Source organism: Ambystoma mexicanum, chromosome 2p (genome assembly GCF_040938575.1).
Source record: "Ambystoma mexicanum isolate Mex_15411 chromosome 2p, UKY_AmexF1_1, whole genome shotgun sequence".
Classification (NCBI taxonomy): domain Eukaryota; kingdom Metazoa; phylum Chordata; class Amphibia; order Caudata; family Ambystomatidae; genus Ambystoma; species Ambystoma mexicanum.
Window position 1 is genome coordinate 547,626,814 of NC_090923.1, and position 27,732 is coordinate 547,654,545.

Genomic DNA, 27,732 nt, shown 5'->3' on the forward strand with positions numbered 1-27,732 from the left:
AGCAGTTGGCTACTAAAAAGTTGGTAGAATTTTGACGAGAAACCGCCGGGGCTCTGGATTTCAGGGATTTTATTACTGCCTTCAGTTCCTCCTGCTGAATTGGGGCTTATAATGCTTCGGTGATGTACCTTCTCTGGGCCGAGACTGATCTACCTGGGGCAGACATTGTCTCCAGTAAGTGGGCCCTCGCTAGGTTCAATTTATCTGGTTTCCCGTATTGGGTTACCCCATGTTCTTTGAGACCTACAATAAATTTACGCCTTCTGGCCTATTCCAACTTCCTCGCTAAAAGTTGGTTGGCCTTATTGCTTTTTGCATAATATCCCTGTTTGGCAGACATCAGCATTTGCATCGTCTCTTCGGCGTGGAGGGCCTCTAGCTTATTCCGCGCAAAGGGGTAGGGCTGAATGGAGTTTAGGGGACCACCCCTTCTTATACTTGCCTTCAATCTCTAGGATTTCCTGTTCCAATAGAACCCAGTCTTATTTTTCCCCCTATAATATGCCGCTGTTTGGGCTCTCAAGATTCCCCTGATAACTGCCTTCATGGCATCCCAAGTCATGGAGACCGACGTTAAATTGGTGGGGTACTCCCGAAAATAGTCTCTAATTACTTTCGCCACCCCACCCCTTAGGGCCATATCATTCAATATTGGGTCATATAGATGCCATTGTGGTCTAGCCAGAGGGTTGGGTTCCAGACCCTGACTCGTAGCAACACTGGGGAATGGTCTGAGAGAACCTCGAGGCAATGTCTACTTTGTTTGTGAATGACATAAGCTGGGTGAGGCGAGAATAAAGTCTATCCGAGATGAGGAGCGGTGGATCTGTGAGGAGAAGGTGAAATTGTTTAGGAAAGTCTCTGCTTCGAAGGCGGGTGTAGTCTTCTGGGAGAAGATGGGTTTCCTGGAGGAAAATTACTGTGCCCTCTAAATCCTTTAGTCGCTTCAAAATAGATTTTTGTTTTACGGGAGAGGTCAACCCTTTCACGTTCAGTGAGACAAAGTTCATGTTCTAATCCACCTTTACCGCAGAGGGCGAGGGGGGAGGGGGCGAAGTCACGTGGGTGAGAGCTGCCATCCAACGTGTAAGAATTCCTGGTATGGTGCTCCGACCGAGGTTTTAACTATGTAAACCCAAAACAACACCAACAGGAGTCCAGATTGGGAACTCCAAACTTTCTGTTTGCCAAAAACTGTCGGCAAGACACCCCAAGGGCTTTTAGGTGACATCCTCCTTGAGGTCAGGCCCAGGCCGGGTGAAGCCCGTCTTAAGATCTACAGACTTTGATGTTCCTGTCATGTCAGTGGTAAAAGCTTACCAGTGTCGGGAGAGAGCTAGTGGGTCTTTGCAGTTGCTAACTCCCTGTGCGAAGGCAATTTATCCAAGTTGCGACCCCTCTGGATTTTCAACCAGTCCGAGTGCTGAGGTTTTAGTCGAAGGCCCTCTGCGCCCTCGTGGGTGTCCGATGGGGAGTTACCTCCCTTGTCAGGTGGGGAAGTATTCAAGAACCCCTCCGCGTCTTCCAAGCAATAGATCGACCTGGGAACCCCTTTAAAAGAGAATTGTACGGCGGTGGGAAACATCCAGCGATATCAGATTTTTTTTATCCCGCAAGAAAAGCGTCAAGGTCTGGAGAGCCCTTTTGTTTCGGCATTGTTGTGGTCGCCAGGTTTTGGAAGATCTGTAAGGTGGAACCCTGGAACGACAGCTCGTCTCGGGTGCGGCCCACTGCCAGGATCTCTTGCTTCGTCATGTAGAAGTGGACTTGGGTGATCACATCTGGTGGGTATTCCGACTCCAGCCCCCTGCGAGGGCACAGTCTGAGTGCGGTCTGGTAGCAGCTGATACTTCTCGAGGTGTGGCAGGAGAGATTGGAACAGGTCTCCTACATACTCCGACAAATCCCGGTCCTGCACTGTGGAGGTCACCTCTTTGATCCGGAGATTATTTCTTCTGGCCCTATTCTCCAAGTCCTCTTGCTTGTATTCCAGGATTTCATTCCTGTCCGCCAAACCCCGGATTTTCTGTTGTACCTCTAGTAGGGTAGCTGCCTGGTCTTTGGCTTGTTCCTCCGCATACCCTAGTCTCTGTTCCAGTACCACCACTCTTTGCTCCGTATGGTCTAAATGTAGTGCACAGTTCAGTCATACAGCTACGAAATTCTGTTTTGATGTCAAGCATAAATGACTGGATGTCTTCCTTGGTGGCTAATTGTCCTGTGGGGCTGGATGGGGCTTGAGGCGGGGACTTTGCTCCTTCCGATTTTTCCCCTTTTCCGCTGGGAGGAGCATGGTGGCGATGTCCACATTCTTTTGGCTCTTAGGGTGTTTCAATATGGAGGTGAACCTCAGGCTGAGAGGTGTGGAGTATCACTTTATTTAGATGTGCTCTTCTTCCAGTTAATGGGGTACACCAGGCGTCCAGCTCCCTCTATCCCATGGAGGGTATATGGGGGGGTAGGGAGCCCCTGGGGCCCAGAGTCCCCTATGCAAGTGGATGGTTGAGGCTGCCGCTGGCGCACCACACTGTAAAATGCAGATAGTAAGGAGGCTGAGGTCAGACACCCTGGAGGTATTCCGCTGTCGGGATAGCCCGGGGCACAGTGTAATCGATGCTGGCTACTAGAACTCGAGGGGCACTCTTTTCCCTTGTCCGTTGTCTGGTGTTCCCTGGGAACATGATTTGCTCCTGGGGATGTCCCTGTCTTTCCACTGATGATGGGAGTGCTCACTGGGTTGGTCTGCTGTTGTGACGGAGGGCCTGCACTTCAATCCTTTGTACAGGGAGCAGGGGGGAAAAGCTTGCAAATGTTAACTTTGCCTTCCGGTTTTTAATGGCATCCTTTGTCTCCCACTGTGCCACCTGTCTTTCAGGGAGTGCGTGTTCTTGGGGGGGTGTTTGTGCATCCTACCTGCAGATGAGGGACCACTGTAATTTGCCCAGGCCTCCCGGCAATACCTTCACAAGAAGCGTGTTGCCCATCCCTCCTGGGAAGGGCTATGGACTCGAGGTGCCGGTGTGTAGAGTGAGCTTCCTTCTGGGCTGCTGGCACACGTTGCAGTGCTTCAGTGGGCTGGGGCCAGCGGATCTATGCTGTGGGTCTGCAGGAGCACCACCAGGGGCGGTGCTGTGAGGGAAGAGCAGCTGGTACGATTCACCGGTCTTGGGGTGCTCCGGCGTCTCCGGTGTCCCCGCAGCGCCCATCCCTCATCCCAGCATTTTGGCAGCTTTACCCCGTCCCTTCCGAGCAGGGCTATGAGCCCACGAAGCTGGCAAATAGAGCGGCCCAATCCTGGGCTGTGGCTCATGTTGAGGGCGCTTCGGTGAGTCTGGCCCGAAGGACTCGCACTGCGGGACCACAGGAGCTCATCAGCGGCAGCGTCGCAGAGAAGGAGCAGCTGTCTCACCTCTCCTGGGGTGCTCCAGCACCTCCCCCGTCCGTGCACCGCTAGTCCCTCATTTCAGGAAACGCTCACCACCAGGGAATGGTGTTTGATCAGCCGCCAAGGCTGTCAGCTTGCCATAGGGCAAATTGGCAGGGGGGGGTGCGGTGGGTAAGCAGTCCCGTCATTGCTTTTCTGCCAGCTCTTTGCTCAGATACTCCAGTAGCGGTGTCTCAGTGCCATTTTGGGAGGTCAGCGTGGTTAATACGCCTTTGCCAATTTCAGCAATTCTCATCATCCCTGGGCTGCTTCATACTTTTGATGCCGTCAAAACCTGCCCGACACCATCAGGGTTTACTTTTTGGTAGTCTGCTCACCGGCCATCAGCGGGAAAAGCAAAACTTTTCTTACTGCAACGGGCTTCACACAGAGGCCATCAACAGAGCTGTATAGGCGATGCTGGCCATCCCTCCCACCCCCCCAAATAGCATCTTTTAAGGTTTTCCTCCCACCCTAGTTGTTCGGCCAGGTGTTCGAAGTTTATAAAACATTTCCCAAATCTTCGCCTTTGAGATATGCTTGAAGTAAGCCTTGCGGTAGGGATGGCCTTGCTTGCCATTCAATGAGTTTAGTTAAATTTTCTTGGAGTCTGTTTTCGGCATGTATCTGATGGGGCGCTAATTGGGCAATGATATTGGCTAGGTCAGCCATTTCTTCCGGGGGTGTAAGAGTTCTCCAGCATTGGATCTTTTATAGATTCAGATGCTTGAATATTCCTTGTCGTCAGACTGGGAATCCTCAGTGATTTAAATAATTATGTAGTACATCCGCCTCACTTTGGTCCTTTATGGCCCTCATCAATGAGGTGGCAGGGTTTAAGCTCAGCCATAGGCAGCCATCTTCAGATTTTTCACTGCAGTCTAACAGACTACAGGGAATCCTCAGCTCTCTGAGCTTTTCGATTCTTCTTCACTGTTAACTTGAATATTTTTCTCAAAAAAACAGCTATATATTGATCTCCTGATCAAACTCTTCCTGCACAGTGTTTCTGGGCTCAGAAATCACTTGTCTTCACTCGAAATTTGTCGAGTGAATCCTCTCTGCACACCATGTCGGAGGAACCTTCTACCAAGCAACCTTCCCTTTTCAGGGACTGTGTAAAATGCAAGAAGAAGCGTGTCTACATGAAAGACCCTCATGATCAGTGCATATACTGCCTCTACCCACAAGACATTCACAAATGTGATATTTGTAAGACTTTTTCTAACAAAACTCTCCAGGACAGACATAGGAGACTCCTGCTACTTTTGGAATCTAGAAAACACTCTTCTGATGAAGAATCGGCTAAGACAGCCCCTGTACTGTCTATGAAAACTTCAGAGAGACGCACTTCAAAAAGGAGGGCCTCCTCTGTGGGAAGAGGCTCCACTCCTTAACATAGCAGTGGAGCGAAGGTTTTGGCTACGCCATTGTCCACACCGGCACTCGTTTCAAGACCAGAGAAGAATAAAGCACCAGACACGGCACCATTATGCCTAAGGGGGCATACTAAACCGGATTCAGTCATAACGGTTGCAGCCAGAAAAAGGTTGGCTAACCCATCATGGCTCCTTTCAGCTCCACCTGACAAAGGGCGTAAATTGGAAGCCATGGGCAGGAAGGTATCATCGTCAGCCTCTCTCACCATTAGGGCTGGAAACGCTCTTTCCATGACTGCACGGCTGGACCGTGAGCTGTGGCTCTGTATGTCCAAGCAGAGCAAGCACTTGCCTACGGATCTGCAAGAGGAGGTCAAACCAATCATATTGGATGGTGAGGCTACCTCCGACCATATGATCGACAAGGCTGTGGACATAGCCGAGTCGCTTTTCAGACAAATGGCCCATGGTACAGTCTTGAGGAGACAAGCCTGGATGAAGGCTACAAACTTTAGACCAGAGGTTCAGGCTCAAATATTAGATATGCCCTTCGATGGGCAAGACCTCTTTGGAAAACAGATTGATGACCATCTCAAGGGTAAAAAGGCTGACACCAATACGGCACAAACCATCAGTTCCCTTAAGGACAAAGACAAAGATCGTAGATCTTTTCGTCCCTTTCGAGGTGCATCTTCAAAGTACAGGGGTTTCAGCCGCCCCGCCTACAATCAAAGAACGCAGAGTAATACCTTTCAAGACAGATACCATTAGTCAACAAGCAGATACAACCATGGGGTAAACGTGGCGCTAACCACGCCAAGACCGAGAGTGAGCAATTGACAATTCTCCTCCTCCTCTCTCACGACGCACCCGGGTGGGAGGCAGAGTAAGCTGTTTTTACTAGCGCTGGCTAAGAATAACATCAGACAAGTGGGTGCTGCAGGTGGTTCACGAAGGTCACACCATTGAATTCCTGGACCAACCTCCATTTCTTGCCCCCGTTCCACGCAAGGTGCATCATTTGAAGCAGGTCATGCTGGAGGTTCACAAGCTACTCCTAAAAGCAGCTATAGGGCCGGTACTAAACCAGCAAATGGGAAGAGGCTTCTACTCCTGTTTTTTTTTCTAGTGAAGAAGAACGGTCAGTGGAGACCAATTCTGGGTTTGAGAGCTCTCAACAAGTTTATCAAGTGCATCAAATTCAAAATGACTTCTCTTCAGAACGTTCTCCCATGGCTCAACCAACACGACTTCCTGACCACCCTCGACTTGGAAGATGATTATTTCCACATTCCCATTCATCCTGCCCACAGGCAATTCCTCATGTTCGCCATAGGGGAGTCACATTTTCAATTCCGTGTCCTCCCATTCGGTCTAAGATCAGCACCAAGAGCATTTACCAAGTGTCTTGCACCGGTGGCAGCATACCTCAGAAGATCAAGAACAGAAGTCTTCCCGTATTTAGACCATTGGCTCATGAGGGCAAGCTCATTCAAACTGGTGAGCATCGCAGTGGAGAGAACAGTAAAACTCTTAAAAGAGTTGGGATTCTTGATAAACGAGGAAAATTCCTGCCCCGCTCCCAGCAAGACGGTGCTTTTTCTGGGGGCAGAACTCAAAATCAACATACCCAGAGTAAGACCATCAGCAGACAAATATCTGCACTAACTCGTCTGACTTCATGGTTTCAAAGCAACGGGACGACCATGGTCCGCTTCCTCAAATCTCTTCTGGGCATGTCATCATGCATATTCCTCATACCAAATTGCAGACTTCACATGAGACCAATCCAAGAGACCATGGACCACCAATGGAAGCAGGCAGTCGGGTCATGGGTGGATACCATACAACTAGCAGCATCTTTTCACAAGGCACTCTGATGGTGGGGCATACCTCAAAAACTGCTGCAGGGGATGCCTTTCCAGACTCCAACTTCAACCCTTGTCAGGACGGATGCGTCACTATCGGGCTGGGGAGCGCACTTGGCAGATCTACAAACAAAGGGCACTTGGTCCTCCCAAGAATCCCAACTGCACATCAAAAGCTATGGACCTGGGTTTTACATCACGAGGTCCACAACAAGGCAGAACACCTACCGGGAGTGGACAATGTCCTGGCAAACAAGTTATGCAGAGATTATTCAGCATCCCACGAATGGGAGCTGGACAAAGCAGAAGCCCGACGGATCTTTCGCAAGTGGGGACATCCACAGATCGAACTTTTGGCCAACAAAAAATGCCACGGGTTCGCTTCCAGGTACCCGGAACACCTCTCGATGGGGGACTCCTTCTAATTGGACTGGACAGGCAAGTTCCTTTATGCCTTCCCTCCGATCCCGCTCATAGCGAGAGTGCTACGCAGACTGAAAGAACATGCCTGCTCGATGATCCTGATGGCACCGGATTGGGCTCGTCAGGTTTGGTACCCAACCCTGCATCACCTGTCTTTATGGCCCCCGATTTGTCTCAAGGTTCATCAGAGCCTCTTAACGTAACAGGATCGAAAAGGTGCTCCACCACGACACAGCAAGCCTGTCACTCCATGCGTGGTTCCTGAGCAGCGAAAATGTATTAACCTGAATCTTCCTGCAGAAGGCGGGGACATAATCAAGGCCTCTAGGGCCCCTTCTACACTAACAACTTGCATTTCGGAAATTGTCTTGTTTTATCAAGTGGTGCGAAACCTCTTCAGTGAACCCGCCCTCTACGTCCATCGAACAAATACTTCCGTACCTGTTGCACCTAGCGAAAGCAGGGCTCTCCCTTTCACCCATCAAGGTGCATTTGTCCGCCATATCAGCATACACGACTAACCCAGGTCAGCAATCTTTGATCACCAAACCTGCTATCAAAATATTCTTAAAAGGATTGATGCGTACTTTCCCGCCAACTCTTACACTGGTTCCTTCATGGAGCCTGAACACAGTCCTGGCAGCGCTCCTGGAGCCACCATACAAACCGATTCACATGTGTGACATAACATTTTTATCATGGAAAGCAGCTTTCATAATAGCTATCACGCCAGCCAGGAGGATTAGCGAGCTGCCAGCCCTTTCTTCAGAACCTCCATTCACCTTGTTTCTTAAAAACCGCGTCATACTGAGTTCTTACCCGAGGTGCTGTCAGAAATTACACTCACCGAGCGCATCGTACTTCCAACTTTCTTCATGAATCATTCATCTGATGCAGAGAGATCCTTACACTCGCTCGATGTCGCAAGGGTTCTTAAGTTCTACATTCAGAGAACTAAAGAATTCCGCTCCTCGACTAGACTTCATCGCATTTGATGGCCGGACTAAAGGACAGCACATTTCAAAATAGTTTGCTGCGTTGGGTTTCTCAATGTATCAGTCACTGCCACCAGTCTAAAGGCGATCCACTCGCCAGACCACCTTCAGCCCACTCCACCAGAGGAAGGGCAGCTTTGGTTGCTTTTCACACTGGAGTACCATTGAAAGACATCTGCAGAGCCGCAACCTGGAGCACTCTGCATACGTTCACCAAACATTACTGCCTGGCTGAAGATACCAGCAAAGAGTCAGCAGTGGGTCAAGCGGCTCTCCGCCATCTCTTTGCATAAGGTAGGAGCAGCCTTCTCTTCCCACCTTCCCAGGTAATGTAGCCTATTCAGTTGCTGTATAGTAAGGTGATCAGAAGGATCTGCAGAATGTACATTATAATGGGCATGCCTAACTGCTTGTATTCTATTCAAACATCTGAATCTATGAAAGATCCAATGCTGGAGAAGTTCCAGTTACTTACCTGTAACTGTATTTCTCCAGCATTGGTATCTTTCATAGATTGAAATGCGCCCACCCGCCTCACCTGAGAGGCTGCTCCCTCTTCTTGTAGCCATCTATTCATGTAGTCTTCTACAGCTCAAAATCTGAAGATGGCTGCCTGGGGCGGAGCTTAAACCCTGCCACCTCATTGGTTAGGGCCATAAAGGACCAAAGTGAGGTGGAGGGACTGCCAATTGAATGGCTCATAAGCCAATCTACATTCTTTTTCTATGGAAATAATGTGTGTATATATATATTATATTTAATTTTTAATAACTATTTAAATCACAGAGGATTCCCAGTCTGACGACAGGGAATATTCAAGCATGTGAATCTATGAAAGATACCAATGGTGGAGAAATACAGTTACAGGTAAGTAACTAAAACTTCGCTCTGTAGTGCCTGAATCAGAGAAAAAACAATCTCGACTCCTTCGGATAAGGTTTCAAAATCTTCAGAGTCCTTTGATTCTGAGTCTGTCGAAGGAGTGGATTGGGGTAGATTGATTTATAACCCTGATGGTGCCGCCGCTGATGAATACTGAACACCTTGAGGAAAAGAAAAGGCTCAGAGGGAGCAGGATTTAGTGCACTAGGTCTAATAAAAGAAAAGACAGGCCAAATTCTTTGAATTATTCAGTCCCGGAATTGTATGTTATAATGTGATAGAGAAAGGGTATCTAGTAGGACTTGAGTCTTGAAGATTAGGTCCTGTTGACTGGATGGAATAAGTAGTTGAGAGGATAATACCTCTTTCAACGTGGAGATGCAGTCTAGGAGATCAACTATTCTATTTTCCCCTGGGTGGTACCACAATTATTAGCATACGTTTTCAATTTTTATCTGTTGAATCATATCCCACTCCTCTGACACCATATGTAAGGAACTCATGGTGGCAACAGTAAAGACAGACACAAGTGATCATAGTTCAAGGGTATTTGTTAAACTGTATGCAGGTTGGAAAAACGCTTAATCTAAACCTAAATCTAAGATGGGAGCAACCGTCAACCATCAAATCAAAATAAGGCAGTTCTAGTGGTGTTGTGTCAAATAAAAAGGGCCTATACAAAAACACCTATTGCCAAACCTTACAACTAATACAAAAAGGGTGTGGAATAGTTTTCAAGAAAAGACAGAAGTGTTCATAAATATGTCAGGATGTGGTAGCCTGGGTCTTCCTTTCCCACGTTTTGAGCACAGGGTTAGATGGGATCGTGGAGCACAGGACACACTCGAGCTTTCCCAGCATGAGTCGACAGTTCCACTTGCAGCTATCGGGTCCGTCGATGGCCAAGTCTCGTTTCTCTTGAAAGTCTCTTGCCTTCGAGGAACTGACGTATTCAATAACACAACAAAAGTTCCTTCAACAAAATGAAAGTTTGTTTACTGGTTTTACTTTGGGTGAGGATTCTTCACTCCTGGGTCTCCCTCTTCCGGGCATTGACCCTTGTTCCTCGTGGTGTTGGGTGATAGCTTTTCACCCCCTGGATCTCCTCCTTCCGGGTTTGGATCCCAAAACAGTTGCTATTGCTATCAATGCCTTCTGTAGTTGTAGTGTCCTGGTCCCGAGGGCCTGATAGGTTTACCAAGAAAGGACCAACAAATAAACAGAGTTTTGTTCCAAGTATTTCTCGGGTGATGGACTCACCCCTGGGTCCCCCTCTTCCGGGCACAGACCCCTCTCTGCTTTCAGCCTCCCTCCGCTGGGTTCACTATGGATTTTCACAGGTGATGGATATACCCCTGAGTCCCCCTCTTCTGGGTGCTGACCCTTCTTTTACTTTCAGCCTCACTCCACCAGGTTCCCTACTGCTTTTCCTACACTATTTCAATGTCTTTTTAAACAGTTCCAGTGGACATCCCTCAGCCGGGTTCACTTTTATCAACACACTGTTTCTTGGAACTTTAGACTTTACCCCCTCTCGTCAGCATCCCTCTTCCGGGTTCACTCTTGCCAACTTCCCATTCACATTTCACTTTCAATGTTCACAGGATTCACTTCCCTTGCTTTCTCATGTGTCAGAATTCACTTCCCCTGCTTTATTTCTAGTTCTTAGGTCAAAGGCGTTCGACTGTAGAGGGATTTTGCTTGACCTCCTGTATGACCACTTTGACCTATCTTGGAGGCCCTCCTATGGCCTTCTGGTATCTGTAGTTTTACTCAGATGGGGATTAATATGAGTTTCTCGGTGCAGCACCCACGTGGTCCCTGCCCCCTTCTGCAGCTGGTCTCCCCTTTACAATGTTAGTTCTTTTGAACTTCTCTCACTTGCGGCTTTCATTCACCACAGTCCGGTTCTTATCGGCTCTCCCCTCGACTCATCTGCAGAGGTTTCTCGGGTCTGAGTCGAAAAGGGCAAGGTCGCGTCTCTCTTTGTCCACCCCTCGTATTTGCTGCCTTTCTCCTCCTTTTGAACTGCTGGGTCTGGTTAGCTGTCTCGTCGTGCTTTCTGCCTCGCTCGTACTGTGTTCTCTTGCTCCACCTTTTATCCCTGTGGAGTAGGGAAAGGGCTGTCAGGTGTGTTTGATTCTCGTCTATTGCCTGACTTTGCCTGACTCTTGTATACATTGGGCAAAAGTGTTTGTGTTGGGAAAGGGAGGAGGGCAGTGTTTTCGATTGTCCTACGGGGTAGGATGGGTAAGAGGTATTGAAGGAAGGGTACTCATTAGTCCACCCCCAGGAACTGGATCCAATAGTGATGGGTGTGTCCTGGCCACCTGGATGATGGATCCCCAAGGTTTAGCCAGGGAGACACCTTCAGGTTTCTCACAGAGCTATTGGTGGTGTTAAATCGTGACATAGCTGAAGTTCTGATTACTGTCTCTGAAAAGCAACTTAGGATGGAACATGTTATAGTCCATCCTTTTTATACACAATGCAGCTTTCTGATTGCCATTCAGAAGTAAATAACACATGAGCATAGTTCAAGTGCAGCCTTAACATTAATGAATGGTACAGGTTGCACTCAAAACAGAGTTGTACTACTTCTCTAATGCTCAAATGATTGTGCCCCTTTTATTCCTGCACCAATCATATGGTCCATGCCTTTCTTTCAATGCGTTTCAATGGTTATATGTTGTTCTGATGCTTAGCCTCCCTCATGGACCATGAATGCCAACACCTTTTTCACAAATGGTGTTGTTTGCCCTCCTGATGAATTGTCCCTGCTATACACTGCTTTTCATGTCCTCCCAATATCTAGCATCCTGATCCTTATCTATGTTGTATCCCCTGCTCTCTCACCCTTGCTACACCACTCTCCAACATGTATCTAGCCTTCACACCTCTCCCCTTCTTTCCTTTCACTGATTCTGCTGCTCTAATGGTCCACTGTTTGTTTTGTGCCATCCGTTGCCTGCCCTTATTGTCCCACTCCGCCTTCTCCTAGAATTCACTCCACACCCTGCCTGCTCTCCCCACGTGAATTCGCTGGACGTTCCAAGCATGTGAACCACTGTACAGTCTTGTTATCAACAGCACGTGTGGGTTCTCCTCGCAAAAACTATCTTTCAGCATCAAAACTTTGTTTTGACGTAAACAAGGGTATTTGTAAAAAAATACTGAAATCATCAATACGATAGCACTCAGTTTAAACTACAGAAATGTCCTTTGTTTTCAAATTCCACTTGGCTTGGTCAAGAAACTCAAGCAAATGTATAATATGATAGACTCTCATTTTATGGTCCTTTTACCATTTCTAGAACACAGCACCTATATGCACTATGAATGAAGGGGAGTGCAAACATTAATATTTATTTTGCTCTAATACCTTGTGCAGTTGTACACAGCTTGGGATCTGTTTATTCACAGAACTGTCAATCCCTTAAATTGTAGAGGGAGATATTCTTCAGAGTTTACGAGATGTCCTCAGCCAAGTGTAAACTGATCAATACTGGGTGGATAAGCTTTCTCATGAACGTATTGGCTGCTCACTTCTTTTTGTTTTTTTTTAAAAGGCTTTATTTATCATTTTTCAATAAAGAATAAACAATATAAAACAACAACGAACAAAACCAATTAAACAGAAGTGCTTGCAAGGAGGGGTACATAACAGAGAAAGTGTAGGTTGACAGTGGAATCAATTCATTTCGGAAGACCACGCTTATGCAATAGACCCTCCTTTTAGCAGAAATGGTAGGTACGTGCAACCTATATCAGGGAGAAGTGGCTCAGCATTTGCAGTTTAACTGAGCGTGCTGGGTACGTCTCGCAAAATGCGTGCAGCGGAGACATGAGTGGCATACCTTTTATGTAGCAGGGTCTCCACTTTCTCAGCGGCCGCCACCTCCCAGATTTTGTACCACTATATTTTCACTTAGGGGCTCTTCGGCATTTCCATTTCCAGGTTTTGGCCAAAGCTATTCGGGTAGCTAACAGCCGGTGAGCGACCAGGGAGGCTCTGTTGCCACTTATTGGATGGATGGACTCCACTGGAGAATGGTCCTAGGTTCCATCCGTAAAGCTGCCCCCGGGAACTCGGATATAAGAGCTACCATTTCACGCCAAAAGGACTGAGTCAAATGGCAGGCCACCCACATGTGAATGAACATGCCCTCCTTCCCGCACCCCTGCCAGCAGAGGGGAAAAATTGTGCCATTGAATTTATGGAGGCGGGTGGGGTACATATACCATCTGTACAGCACCTTGTATGAGTTTTCTTTGTTGGTCACACATTGGCAGGAGGTTGCCGCCCTCCTCCAGATTTGTACCCAGCTTTCTTCAAAGATTGGGCTCCCAAAATCCCTCTCCCACTGGGCCATGTACTCGTGCCAGTCGGAAGAGTCAGAGGTGTCGAGCAATCTATAAACTCTTGAGACTGTCTTGGCTGTGGTGCCATCTTGAAGGGTCAGTTCTGAGCCCAGGGGGGCTTGTGTTCCTGCTGCACGGGTCTTAGAGTTGGAAATCCAGTGGTGCAGTTGGCATTACCTGCAGCCTTCAGACTCGGGAAGGCAGAATTTGTTCTTGCATTCAACTAAGGTCAACAGGGAACCCTCCTGATATAGCTGCTCCAGGTGCTTTAAACGGCCCTCCTCCATCTGTGCAAAAGCTCCTTGTTCCAGACCCGGGGAGAAACTGGGATTACCCACTCGGACCCCCCTCTGCCTGAACGCACTGTCCCGATAAGAGAGTGTAGACCTGGTGGAGAATAGGAGCAAACCCTCACTGGACCCGTCTGCCGAGGCTACGTATGGGAGAGTTTCCATGGGGAATTCCGTTACTGATTGCTCCACCTCAGTGCTCGCCCATGAGAATAAACCAGGGGCTCCCTGGGACTGCCGCTGCACTTGGGGATTGTCAACCCACATGGGTGACAGCTGCCCAAGGCCAGGGACATTACCCCCGACGTTCCTCGAGCTCTGGCTGGCCTCTGTTACAGCTTCTCCCTCTGGGAAAGGTCGGTGACCCAGCCGGGGTTCCCTGCACCCGCTGCTGGGCTTGGGGATGGTCAAACAACATGGCAGACAGCCGCCCAAGGCCAGGGACATCACCCCCGACCATCCTGGAGTGCTGGCTGGGCTGCGTTACAGAATTTCCCTCAGGGGACTGAAGGAGACCCTGCCAGGGCTCCCTGGAGCTGCCGCTGTGCTTGGGGACAGTACACCCACATGGTAAATGGATGTCCAAGGCCGGGGACATCACCTAAACCATCCTGGAGGTCTGGCTGGCCTGTGTTACTGATTTCCCCCTACCAGGAAGCCCTGGCAGTGTGCCAATACTTCCCTGAAGGGAAAAGCTGTAACGCAGCCCAGCCAGAACTCTAGGGCGGTTGGAGGTGATGTCCCAGGCCTTGGGCATCCATTTCCCATGTGGGTTGACCATCCCCAAGTGCTGCAGCAGTCCTAGGTAGCCCTGGTACGGTCCCAGACCTTTCCCAGAGGGAGACGCTGGAACACAGGCCAGCCAGAGCTCCAGGATAGACCTGGGTTATGTCCCTGGCCTTGGGCGGCTGTCTCCCATATGGGGCTACCATCACCAAGTGCAGCAGCTGTCCCAGGGAGCCCCACTGTGGTCCTTATCCCTTCCCCGAGGGATATTCTGTAAAGTAACCAAGCCAGCGCTCCAGGATTTATCAGGGGGGATGTCCCAGGCTTGGGCTGCGTTACAGCTTTTCCCCCCGGGAAGGGATTGGCACACTGCCGGGCCTACCTAGTGGGGAAACGCTGTAACGCAACCCAGCCAGAACTCTTGGGCATTCGTTTCCCATGTGGGTCTACTGTCCCAAAGTCCAGCGGCAGTCCCAGGGAGCCCCAGCAGGGTCTGCGTCTGTTCACGGAGGGAGAAGCTATAACACTGGCCAGCCACAGCTCCAGGATGGTGGGGGGTGATGTCCCTGGCCTTGGGTGGCTGTCTCCCATGTGGGTTGACCGTCCCCAAGCCAAGCGGCGGTTCCAGGAAGCCCCGGCAGGGTCCTCATCTTTTCCCAGAGGGATTTTCTGTAACGCAGCCCAGCCAGAGGTGCAGCCTGAGCATGCGTACGGTCGACCCACATGGGGGACAGGTGCCCAAGGCCGGAGACATCATCTCAGACCATCCTGGAATTCTGGCTGGCCTGCTTTATAGCTGTCCCTTCAGCCAAGGCCAGGGACATCACCGCTGACCATTCTGGAGCACTGGCTGGCCTGCGTTGCAGCTTCTCCCCACCAGGTAGCCCTGGCAGTGTGCCAATACCTCCCCGCAGGGAAAAACTGTAACGCAGCCCAGCCAGAATTCCAGGACTGTTGGAGGTAATGACCCCGGCCTTGACATCCGTCTAACATGTGGGTCTACCATCTCCAATAACAGAGGTAGTTCCAGGGAGCCGGCAAGGTCCCTATCCCTTTCTCGGATGGAAAAGCTACAACTCAGGCCAGCCAGAACTCCAGGATGGTCGGAGGTGATGCCTCCAGCCTTGGGCGCCTTGTCTCCCATGTGGGTCGACCATCCCCAAGTCCAGCAGCAGTACTGGGGAGCCCCGGCAGGATCCCTATTCCTCCTCGGAGGTGACATCTGTAACGCAGCACATCCAGAGGTGCAGCCTGGGCTTGCGGACGGTCAACCGACATGGGAGACAGCCGCTCCCAGGGAAACACCAATGTTACGCTGGCATGGGGGGAAATTTGTGGCCTGACCCTACAATTGCGGCCAAACGTACTGCCCCATGCTTGGGGGGCCTGTGGCAAGATTGCTGGTGGCCCTGTCCCCCCACACCAAATGAAGTTGGGGCATCTCATGTACCCCTTCCTAGGGGCAGAAATCTGCCCAGGGAGGGCTACATGAGGTGCCCCCATCCACTTGGGGTGGGGGGAGAGGGCCACCCCCCTTTTCATTCCCTCAATCTCTGGTGGTTTAAGGTGCCCCCCACACCTCACCAAAAACACAATATGCATGATAATTCTTTTTGACCACTTTCCTAGAGGCAGATGGGCACATTACAAAACGGGCTGCCCCAAGCTTTGGAACCCGGGGGTGGGGGGTAGAGGGCTGCTTACATGGTAAGTGTCCCCCTAACCCCCCACTTCACAAACAGATCCATGGTAGTCTAGTAGCATTGCTGGACATGCATCTGTCAGGCTGAGAGAATTCCTGTGTCCGCGGAAGCTGCTGAGCCCCCAACAATCCCCCTGAAATGTAATTCTCAGAGCTAAATTAAACTCAGCTCTGCTAACTACACCCCTAAGGGAAAGGGGGAAGTGGATAACATAAAAACACCAGGCAGATTGCGTCAGGACTAGCCGGTACTGAACCTGCAGTAAATACATAAACAACACAAGGCCTCACATTACTTACTAGTCATGTGGTGAAATAAGACTTTAAATCCACAACTAAAGTGTTAAGAATCATACCTGGTTCTTCTCTTAAAATTTCCTAGAGAAGACTGTTGAAGTGGCTGAAAATCTTTCTACCCCCTTACTTGAGTCTCTAGAAATTCAGCAGCTACTTCTTAACTTAGGCAAACTAGAAGGCCTTGAACTTAAACTGAATATTGTTCCATTTGAAATTGTCTTTAATGAATTCTGTTCTTTCTTTTCTTAACAGTTCAGTCAGAGACAGATTGCGTTGAAAATTGAAGATCGCGCGCATAAAGTACACACGCATATGGAAAAAATTCACGCGCAGAAAATTCACGCGCGTAAAAAAAACACACGCGCTAAAGAATTCATGTGCTGAAAAACCCATGCTCTAACTTACACGCACGCTGAAAAAGGCGCACGCGCTGTAAATTTAACGTGCCAAAGAATTCATGCGCAAACGAACACTCCGTTGCAAAAACCATGCACTAACGAACTCACGCTTGGAAGAACCCGCACTTTAAAAAGTCATGCGCTGAAATTCTCACGTGCTGACGTATACGCGCGCTGAGGAAAACGCGCGCTATAAAATTTCACGCGCTAAAGAATTCACGCGCAACCAAACACTTGCGTAGGAAACTCTCGCGCTGACGAACACACGCGCATAAAACTCACGTGCTGATGAACACACGCGCTGAACATTCCACGTGCTGAAAACCCACGCGCTGATGAACACACACGCCACACGCTACGAACGAAACGTTCCCAAGCTGGTCTCGCGCATACGTTAATAAAGAATGTCCAACGTTCGCGCTCACAAACGTACAGATTAAAGTTACTTTTCAAATTATAAACTTTACGTTCTCTCACTTGAAATGTCTCTGAGCAAAAACTAAGCAACAGTTTTTTAAAATCCAAACGAAAGTCACTTATCTCATGAACAAATTTTCAAAGAACTTCAAGTTTTCCAGTCTCAATCCTATTCCAGACAAACAAGATTCTTCTCCTGAAACCCCAGATGAGTAGCCGCTCGACTTCTAGGGCCAGAAAGCTAGAATCCGAAAAGGCCCAAGTCCAAAGCAGGAGCAGCTACAACACACAACCTCTCAGCTGGGGCATCGACGATGCCCAGGGAGGGCTACATGAGGTGCCCCCATCCACTTGGGGTGGGGGGAGAGGGCCACTCCCCTTTTCATTCCCTCAATCTCTGGTGGTTTAGGGTGCCCCCCACACCTCACCAAAAACACAATATGCATGATAATTCTTTTTGACCACTTTCCTAGAGGCAGATGGGCACATTACAAAACGGGCTGCCCCATGCTTTGGAACCCGGGAGGGGAAGAGGGCTACTTACATAGTAAGTGGCCCCCTAATCCCCCACTTCACAAACAGATACATGGTGGTCTAGTAGCATTGCTGGGTGCGCATCGAGCGATCTGCGCCCGATCCGCACTCAGCAATGCTTCAAATATGGTGTTGATGGAAAGGGGAGGGTCTCCTTACCTCAATCTGAATGGCTCAATAATGCTGCAGATCGAGGGAGAGAAAGGTGAACACTCACGTTCTCTTTTCACTGCGGCAGCCGAAAATGGCTGCTGCAGTGAGTTTCACATCAGCGTGCATTACGCACGCTGACGTGAAAATTAAGGAATTCCAACCCCTGGACCGTGAGGAGGAACCTTTGCAGGGATCGCACAAAGTACAGTGCCAAAAAGGACAAGTTTTACTTAAGGGGTTATACATGTACACTATTCTTTTGATAGTTCATAGTTTTAGTGCTATATTTTCTAATATTTTTTTGGTTTCCTGCTTGTTTGACCAATCCTTAGTGCTTTTTAATCAATATGCTCATATTTATATTTCGAATGGATTGTGTCCCCCCACGCATTCCTCATTTTATGATATCTCCATATACACTTTAGCTGCTTCAGAAGTTTTTTACAGCAGGGGTCCCTGCGCATGGATGCCTGTCGACTCGATGTCCCACAAAGGTCTCCATCTCAATGTGGACATCATTGATGGTATAAAGAGCGTGCAGCGACCGTAGGCTTTACTTCAATTTTTCCGTGAGAGCTATCGCTTTGGCAATTGGTGCGCTTCGGTTCCTTGACTAGAAACCTTTGAGTTTAGTGATAAAGAATGGCATCGTCGTTGGCGTTATCAACTCCGAGATTGGGGTTAAAAAAATGTCACGAGTGCAAGGCGAAAATGTCACTTACCGACCTCCATCGGGTGTGTCTGTGGTGCCGAGGATCCACTCCTTTAACATCAGAGTGTGAGTCCTGCCTGTCGATGACAGCAAAAGCCTTGAAAGAGCCTATAGGGTAGTTAGCTGCAGGTAGGTCTCAAAATCCCCTTTGATGACTCTGTCGAAAAGTGATCCTCCGACGAGTCGAGAGATGTCTTTCCTCGTCGGAAGAAAGCTAAAAGGTCCCGATCACGCAGTGGTTCACACCACTCATCCTCATGGCGGTCAAAGAAAAGGCGCCACTGATCGCCATCTTCATCAGCGAGTTCCTCCCCGGAACGGGTCACTTGCCCGACAAAATCGGCCTCACTGGCTTAATGGGAGAGATTCAGACTTAAAATGCTCAAAGTATTCTAGAATGTGCACTTTTTGGGGGGTTTGGAACCCAGTTGTATAGTGGCGCTGGATCAGGTTTTCACCTATTTCAATTAATAATGTTTGTGATTCATTCATCAATGATAGTTGACACCATTGTAAGGTTTTGAAACCACGTTGTGTTTGTGCCCAACGGTCACGTTATGTCAAATGATTTTTGTCACAATTATAACATGTATCTTAGTGTACAATTTCATTTTTGGCAGAGTTATAGGCTGCTTGATTGTACCTTCAGATCTGACACGTGTTTCAACCTTAGGTTTTTATCAAGGCATGAACTGGGTATTTTTCTTGTCCTGTGTAGGTCTGGGTAGCGTGTGGATCATGTATGGATTGCTGATTAACATCCGTGCCCGGTTGGGCAGTAGAAGCGTAGTTGGTCTTGCGGCCATCAAGTTGAATTCGATGTGTTCATTTTCAAAACTGGGACTGCCGGAGCTCTGTCACTTGGAACCCTACACGAGGGCGCCAGGAGTAACAACAGCAAGCTAAGGGAATAACCAGAATTGATGGACTATACCAAGTCCTTATGCTAGCGCAGAGATCCACAGTTCTGTCAAGCTCCAAACACCCAACTTAACTATTCGAGAGTGTGGCCTCAACCCTCTCGAAGAAAGATAAGAGCCATGCCCATGTCGACAAACACGACAAAAGAAGGCAAAGGACAAAACATGTGTGCCCGGGTGTCCAGGAGAAAACTCCCTGGGAGCCCTCAGAGTTTCTCTCGAGTAGAGAACAGACTCCTTCGGAAATAGTCATCGACGCCATGACGCTTTGGCTAAAAAGGTTTTCTCTGCGGGGAATATGCCCCTTGAATCGGCAAATTCCATGTTTGCACTGGCTAAATTCACTTTTACTCTCGAATCTGCTGACAACATCAGCAGAACTATGGTGACTAGTACTGTAATGCTCAGATTTACCTGGTTGAGAGTCTGGTTCTGCTCCAGATGTGCAGTCCAGACTTCTTAATATGCCCTTTGACGGCACACATTTATTTGGCAGCAAGGCTGACGAGAGCCTGGAGAAGCTGCAGACCTCCAAAGCAGCAGCCAAATCCCTTGGTGCTGCAGTCAGACAACCGCAAACTCGCCAAACTGGAACAGCTTGGAGGGGCAGGTCCTTTCGCTATTACTCCTAAGTTGGAAGAGGGAGAGGACCATCAAATCAAAGAGGTCAGAGCATTTCCCTCGTGGTGGACGGGGAAGAGGTACTTAGACCACCCAGGCAACGGCTACTTTACCATTAGCCGTCTCAAAACCTCTCTGAGACCTTAGTCCACAAGACTCCTGTAGGAGGCAGACTCTCACAGCATCTCGGTCTCGGGTGGATAGCTCAGGGGTAACATGCTCACCTTGGAAGCAAGACGAAGGAGAGCACCACAGGTTCGATCCCCGGGTCCGCGCTTAGAAACCTCTGGGTATTAAGCGCTTTATAAATAACCTATCATTTCATATATCATATCATCTGAAAGAATGACAGGGTATTACTTCAGATGCATGGGCATTGGAAACAGTTTCCCAGGGTTACTGCCTTCCCTTTCTAAAGAAGCCTCAGAATCGTCCACTGGGGAAAAGCTCTGTCAAATTTCCAGATCTGCTCTTTATGCAGGAAATCTTGACCCTGCTAGAGAAAGGTGCTATCGAACCAATACCTGTAGCGGAGAGGAACAAGGGTTGGTACTCCCCTTAATTCCTAATCCCCAAGAAGGACGGAGGATTGAGACCCATTTTGGACTTAAGAAACTTGAAGAAGTTCCTCAGGAAAGACGGATCCTTCGGGCCCTCCAGCTCCAAGACTGGATGGTATCATTGGACCTTCAGGATGCTTACTTTCATGTGCCAATCCATCACAAGCACAGAAAGTACCTGAGGTTATGTTGTTAGTGGTTCTCATTATCAGTTTCGAGTTCTGCCATTTGAGCTGACCTCCGTCCCGTGGGTTTTCAACAAGTCGATGGTGGTGATGGCAGCGAGTCTCAGTAGAGGGGGCATTCATGTCTACCCTTACCCTGACGATTTGCTGATCTGGGCACGTTACCCTGAACAGGCCCTGGAACATCTCGCTTCACTTGTCACTCTCTCCACAGACTGGGCTTCTCCCTCAACTTCAAGAAGTCCTACATTATATCATCTCAAAGGCTCCAATTTATCGGGGCAGTCCTAGATGCATCCTTGGGAAAAGCCTCGCCACCCGAGGTGCGGGCTCAAGACATTCTGCAGATGGTCACCAAATTCCAGAGTGCTTCTTCCGGCCTTCGATTTTTTTTTTGAGGTTGCTCGGCCTCATGTCATCCTGCATTTTCCTGGGGCCAGAGGCTGGCCTGAGAATGAGATCTCTCTAATGGGCTCTCAGAACTCGATGGTCACAATTCTCAGGCAGGATGGCAGACCTTCAGGTTCCAAGCAGAGTCGCACAAGACCTTCTGTGGTGGGCCTGCCAGGAAAACATTTTGAAGGGAGAACGTTTTTGACAACCATGGCTGGAGATAACAGTAGTGACGGACGCCTCATTAAGGGGTTGGGGAGCCCACGCCAACGATCTGACAATCAGCGGTTGTTGGTCTCCATCAGAGTCCAAATTACAAATCAACCTTTTGGAGATGAGGACAATCAGACTAGCGCTGAAGGCCTTCCTGCCCTCTGTACGAGAAAATAATGCCTGATAATGACAGACAACACAGTGGCCATGTACTACCTCACAACAAGAGAGGAGGCGTAGGGTCACCACCACTGTGCAGAGAGGCAATGCAGCTCTGGTTCTGGGAAATTCAAGAAGGAATCTCCCTAACAGCAGTTCATCTAGTCGGAGAGGAGAACACGGCGGCAGAGTCTCTGAGCCGGCAGAGCATTGTCTCCCACAAGTGGGAACTAGCTCAGGAAGTCCTTCAAGAGATCTTCACCTTTTGGTGAACCCGGCAAGTGAATCTATTTGCGACTGTTGTCAATCGGAAATGCGAGCTGTACTGCTGCAGGGAAGTTCCCCCATGAGGAGCTCTAGGGGACGCGTTCGTAGTGGACTGGGAGTTTCCACTCCTGTACACATTTTCTCCAGTCCCTGTCATTCGTCAAGTAATCAGGAGGTTAAGAAAGTTCAGGAAATCCATGATCCTAATTGCTCCGGGTTGGTCCAGGAGGACGTGGTACCCGGACCTTCTGGACATGTCCATCTGCCCTCCAATACGTCTGCCACACCGAGAGGACTTGCTTCTGTGACAGGAGGGTCGGGTTCTCCATCCAGAGGTCAAGACACTCAACCGTCCCGCATGGTTTCTGAGAGGTTGAGATATAAGGATTGGGACCTCCCGGATGACGTGATGGAGATTTTGCTTTCGGCCAGAAGGCGAGAAACTAAATCCTTATACTGCTGCCGTTGGAACAAACTCTGCATCTGTTGCAGGGATGAGAATGTGGACCCTTTTACATGCAGTACACCTATGGTGTTATCGTTCTTGTTACAGCTGGCTAATCTGGAGCTCCAGGTTGGCACAATGAAAGGGTATCTGGCAGCGCTATACGTTTTCAAGCACTCCTCTGAAGAGGTATCCTTCTTCAAGATTCCACAGGTTATACCGTTTTTGAAAGGATTGACAAATGTATTTCCTCCAGTCCCTTTTCAAGTCCCGTTTTTGGGATCTCAACCTAGTTTTGACATTTCTAATGTGTGCTTCATTTGAGCCTATTCATTCCTATCCTTTAAGATTGTTAACTTTAAAGACCATCCTTTTAGTGGCTCTTACATCACCTGTACGGTGAGTGAACTTCAAACCTTGTCCTGCAAGCCTCCTTACCAGTCTTCTTTAATAATAGAGTGGTCCTTAAGGTTAAATCTACCTTTTTTTATCAAAAATTATGTCTGCGTTTCATTTAACTAAAAAAATCGTTCACCTGCTTTTTATCCTCCACCTCATCCTGGAAATGAAGAGGAGAGATTACACAGACTTTTGACCCAAGACGTGCCCTTATCTTCTACATTTCCAGGATGTTTAAATTAAGAGAATATGATCAATTTGCTGTTGGTTACACAGGACATAAGTTGGTTATGGCGGTCTCAAAACAAACCTTATCTACGTGGATCATTTTAGGAATCTCTGAATGCTATAGATTACCCGGAAAAGATCCTCCTGAGGGTCTCAGAGCACATTCGACCATGGGCATGGCTACTTCCTCTGCCGTAGTCCTAATTCAGGATATTTGTACGGCAGCAACCTAGTCCTCCGTCCACACATTCATCAAGCATTATGGTCTACACTCTTCCTCAGGCCGGGAAGGTGTTTTTGGGAAGGCAGTGTCACATTCTGTACACACAGACCAATAAGGAACTCCTACTAAATTATTATTAAAGATTGAAAATTCTGACACCCTACTCCGGAAATACACACTGCTTTGGGAGCCTATCATAAGATGAGGAATATGTGGGAGGATACAATCCATTCGAAGAACAAGTTACTTACCCGTGGTAATGTTCTTTCGACTGGATGCTCCTCCCACCTATTCCTCATCGCCCCTCCCAACTTACCCTGCAGTATAATTTCCTTGTTATTGCAGTTTACGCTCTTTCAGGGTGAGTGACTGCTGGGCGTAGGATAATCCAATACACGTAAGAAACAGAACTGAAGTCAACGGTCGCTGCACGCGCTATATACCATCGATGACGTTGACATCGAGACAGAGTTTTTTGAGAGACATCGAAACGACAGGCATTGATGCGCAGCGGCTCCTGCCCGAAAAAATGTCAAAAGCAGCTAAAGCTGGATATAGCGATATCATAAGATGAGGAATACGTGGGAGGAACATCCAGTCGAAAGAACGTTACCACGGGTATGTACCTTGTTCTTTTTACTTGTAAAAGGGAATTTTGTTCTCTGAAAAGCATTCATCTGTTGGAGCCAATGCTTGCTAATAGCAGAATGGAAATCGAATGCATCAAGGCACTCTTTAATTATGTTGCTAATATTCCAACCTTTGTATTGATTGAGCTCCACATGGAGTTTTATTCTTTCTATGTTTCTACTCTCTCTCTCCCCCTCTCTCTTTTTTATTTAGCAGTTTGCCAATATTTAATACTGATTCATTTGTATATGAATCACCATTTGCATTAAAAAAAAGTTGTAATCTCTTCCCACTTCCGAGGAGATAATTGAAAATGAAGTGTTATTGCAAACTTTAGGTTTGAGAGTAAAATGTGAATTTTAATGAAAACGTCACTGATTGTTTTTTCATTGTTTACAGTGTGTACAGGGCACAGAATGTTTCTGCTCAGGATGTGAAGGCTGCTGTGGAGAAGCTCTATTTGGAAAAGGAACGACTCGACAACACACTTCCAAACTCCATCATCATAGGACCGTTCTTTGTCAATATCGAAGGCGTGAGACAAAACTTATCCAAGAAGTGCAAAACCCTGAGCACCGCCATTTTGGAGTTCTTGTCAAATAAACTGTACAAGGAGATGGAAGTTGTATGTATAAAAAATATTTTTCATATTTTACATAAAATATGGTACACAGTCATTCATAAACCATAGCTATGTGAAGTTAGTGTGAAGCTGTCCTATGGTAAATGAAGACACTGGTCGTCACAAATATTTAATCAAACCAGTTAACAAATGTGGGCACTTGCATTAGTGAAAGTCTCCATTATTTGATATGAGATTGGTACACTAACTTGAAAAAAGACAAATTTGTATACACTGAATTGAGGACATTGGCTAAATAGACATCTTTAAGTGTGCCTCTACGCCAAACCTTTGTCTCAGTGAGGAGTCTAATTTTTTGTTTTTGCTAGTACATGGCACTTAAGCACCATCTATAACCCAAGCCACTTGCATAGGAGTACATATAGGAGGGAGATTTCATGCGAGGAGGGTACACGGGGCTTGGGTGTGTTTGACTATTTACCCACCTATCGACTGCCTTTGGTTATGCTTATCCCTACCATTCTGACCCATTACCTGCCTCTCTCCCTCTGAATGCATTTTTGTGGTATCTCTTTGGCCAAGCTCTACCAAGCAGTAACATCAAACCTTGGCCTGTCAGTTTTATATCTAAGCATTCTTTTAAGAATTAGTGTCTTAACTGCAGCTGCAAATGTGCTACTGGTATAATGAAAATGTCTTAACCAGGTGTTTCTTTAGCCACTTGATTTATATCCATTAATTGCACTGAAGTTCTGGAATCCTGATGGAAACATGCATGGTCAAAGCCAACAGTTTTAGTTTGTGTATAGGTATTAGGCATTTCAAGGCACTGCTATCATATAATGATAATGATAATGATGTGTTATTTATATAGCGCCTTAATCCAAAGTGCTTTGGGGAATGGGGAACTCGTACGATTTTACAGCTGTTGCCTAAAATAAAATCTAAACTGTTGGCTTTGCCAATGATTGTTTAACCTAGTCTTTTCTACTGTTGGCCCAAGTTTTTTAAAAAAAATACATTTTTATTGATTTCTTAACAGTGTAATATATGCATTTCATTTCAATATACCACTGATTGTGTCTGTTAGTGCTCCTCTCACCCCAGCCTATTCCACCTCCTTTATTCCTAACTCGTGACATCCAACTGAAATACGTGTATATGTTGTCGCTAGTCACAGGGCATTTATTGCTCTTTGGGTATCACTGTGTGCTGAGGCCATCAATACCTGCACCATATGCTTCCAGGAATCTAAGCCCATATTTTGTATTTTGTTCTCCAATGGGCCGCCTCTTGCCACACTGAGGTTTCTGCTAGCGTCCATTTTTGGAGGTCCATTCCACCACAGGTGCACTTCCGGACCCTTGTGCACTTTCCAATCCATTGCTATACTATGTTTCGCCAAAATATATGCTAGGTCTTTCAATTTACTGACGTGTCTTACCTGCTTCGGACACGCGAAAGTGCCCAGCATACAGGCTTTAGGAGATCTTGTGTCTAATGTTATACCTGCCTTGGCTAAGACCTAAGCTATCTCTTCCCAGTATTGTCGGATCTGCGTACAAGCCCAGAACATATGTACCAGGTCCACATTAATCATTCAGTATTTTGGGCAGGTCTGTTCCGTTGCTTTGCTAAATTTGGTGATCTTTTTTGGGGTTAGATACGCCCTATGAGTTACGTACAACTGAATGAACCGGAGCTTTACATTGCTGGATACTTTATGATAAGCTAATGCTCTACCCCAGACTGCATCTGTCAGTTGCTCCTGCAGGTCTGCTTCCCAGCCACGCCTGGTCTGCTCAAGCATATCCCTCCTCCGTGACATTAATTGCTCGTATATTCTCGACACCTTCCGAAATGTCATAACGTGTTTCTATATTTCATCTTCCTGTAGTTCCCTATCTGATACCATGCCATTTCTGCTTTATTTAAGTGAGGAGTGAAGCGTACATTGTGTTTTTCTGCGTGTATGCCTATTTCTGAGGTAAGCGCACTGAAGTCCATCAATCTACCTTCTCGTATTAAGCCTCCCACCGTCACTACCCCCATGGGTTCCCAATGCTTCCTCACATTTAGTCTGAGTTGTGGATCCTACGCCTTTAATTTCACCAATGGGATCTGGGGGGAGTAGGGTGTTTCTTTCTTTAGAAAGTGACAAGCCCTATGCAATATCGTCCTACCCAGCGTCAGCCGTAGCGGGGGGTTCTGGAAACGTGGCGCTACGGTCCATATCACGTCTCGCAAAAAGAATGGGGCCCATGCTGGCTCTGGCAACAAGGTGTCTTGGGTCAGTTCGTCCGACAGCCAGTTAGTGACGAATTGCAGTTGGCACGCCACAAAATATTCTTCAAAGTTGGGCACTTTTATAGCCCCTTGGTCATACGACCTCTGCAATTTCGTTAGTGCCATCCGGCATCTTTAGTTGTGTCATTGAAAGATACGACATGTAGCTTTGAGTCTCCTAAAAAAGCCTTTAGGTATGTTGTATGGGATAGTAGTGAAAAAATGAAGGAGTCTCGGGAACACCACCATCTTTAGCAGTGCCGCCCTCCCCATCAATGAGAGTGGCAATCTTGCTTAGAAAGTCATGGTCTTCTCTCTGCCGCTTTTAGTGTGTTCTGTAAGTGTTCTGTCTTGGGGTCATAGAACATATCTATTGCCAGGTATCTAAATGTGTTCGCCTCCCACTTAATCGGTAGCGCTGGCAATGTGTTCGGGGATTTCCACCTATACCCCACTAAGGGGAAACAAACACGATTTCTGTGCGTTAATCGTGATACCATATAGGTCTGCCTAGAGCTCAAACACATCTAAAATATAATTTAAGTTGGTTTCTGGGTGCTGTATGTACACAGGCATATCAGCATATAGGGAAATCAAGTTACTACTACCCTGTATGACTATGCCTGCATCTTGATATTCCTTCTGGAGATACACCTCTAATGGCTCCAAGGCCAGTATAAATAACATAGGAGACCATGGGCAGCCCTGCCTTGTGCCTTTCCCCAACAGCCATTACTCCATCTGTGTCTAGCGCTTTATTCAGCATCACTAGTAACGGGAGCGCAACTTCTGCCATGAATTCCTTATACAATTCACTGGGTAATCCATCTGCCCCTGGGGCTTTACCAGTCGGCAACCCTCTTATGGTGGATTGTAGCTCCTCTATGGTTATGGGAGCCTCCATCCTGCCAGCTGCCTCTGCATCCAGCTTGGGGAGAACTATCTGTACAATGATCTCGTCTATTTCTGACGACTGTGTTACTGATGTCTCTGCATGCAACTCCCTGTAATAATCATGAAAGCACTTGTTTATGCCTTCTTGCATCCCGCAAACCTCC

General features: G+C 47.7%; 1 protein-coding gene across 1 annotated transcript in view; it reads left to right on the forward strand.

Annotated features, from left to right (window-relative positions):
• DNAH1 (dynein axonemal heavy chain 1) overlaps positions 1-27,732 on the forward strand; it is a 3,604,831-nt gene that overhangs the window by 748,980 nt on the left and 2,828,119 nt on the right. The window contains exon 14 of the mRNA XM_069644003.1: positions 24,205-24,430. Within this exon, the coding sequence (XP_069500104.1) occupies positions 24,205-24,430 (226 nt within the window). The remainder of the gene's footprint in view (positions 1-24,204; positions 24,431-27,732) is intronic.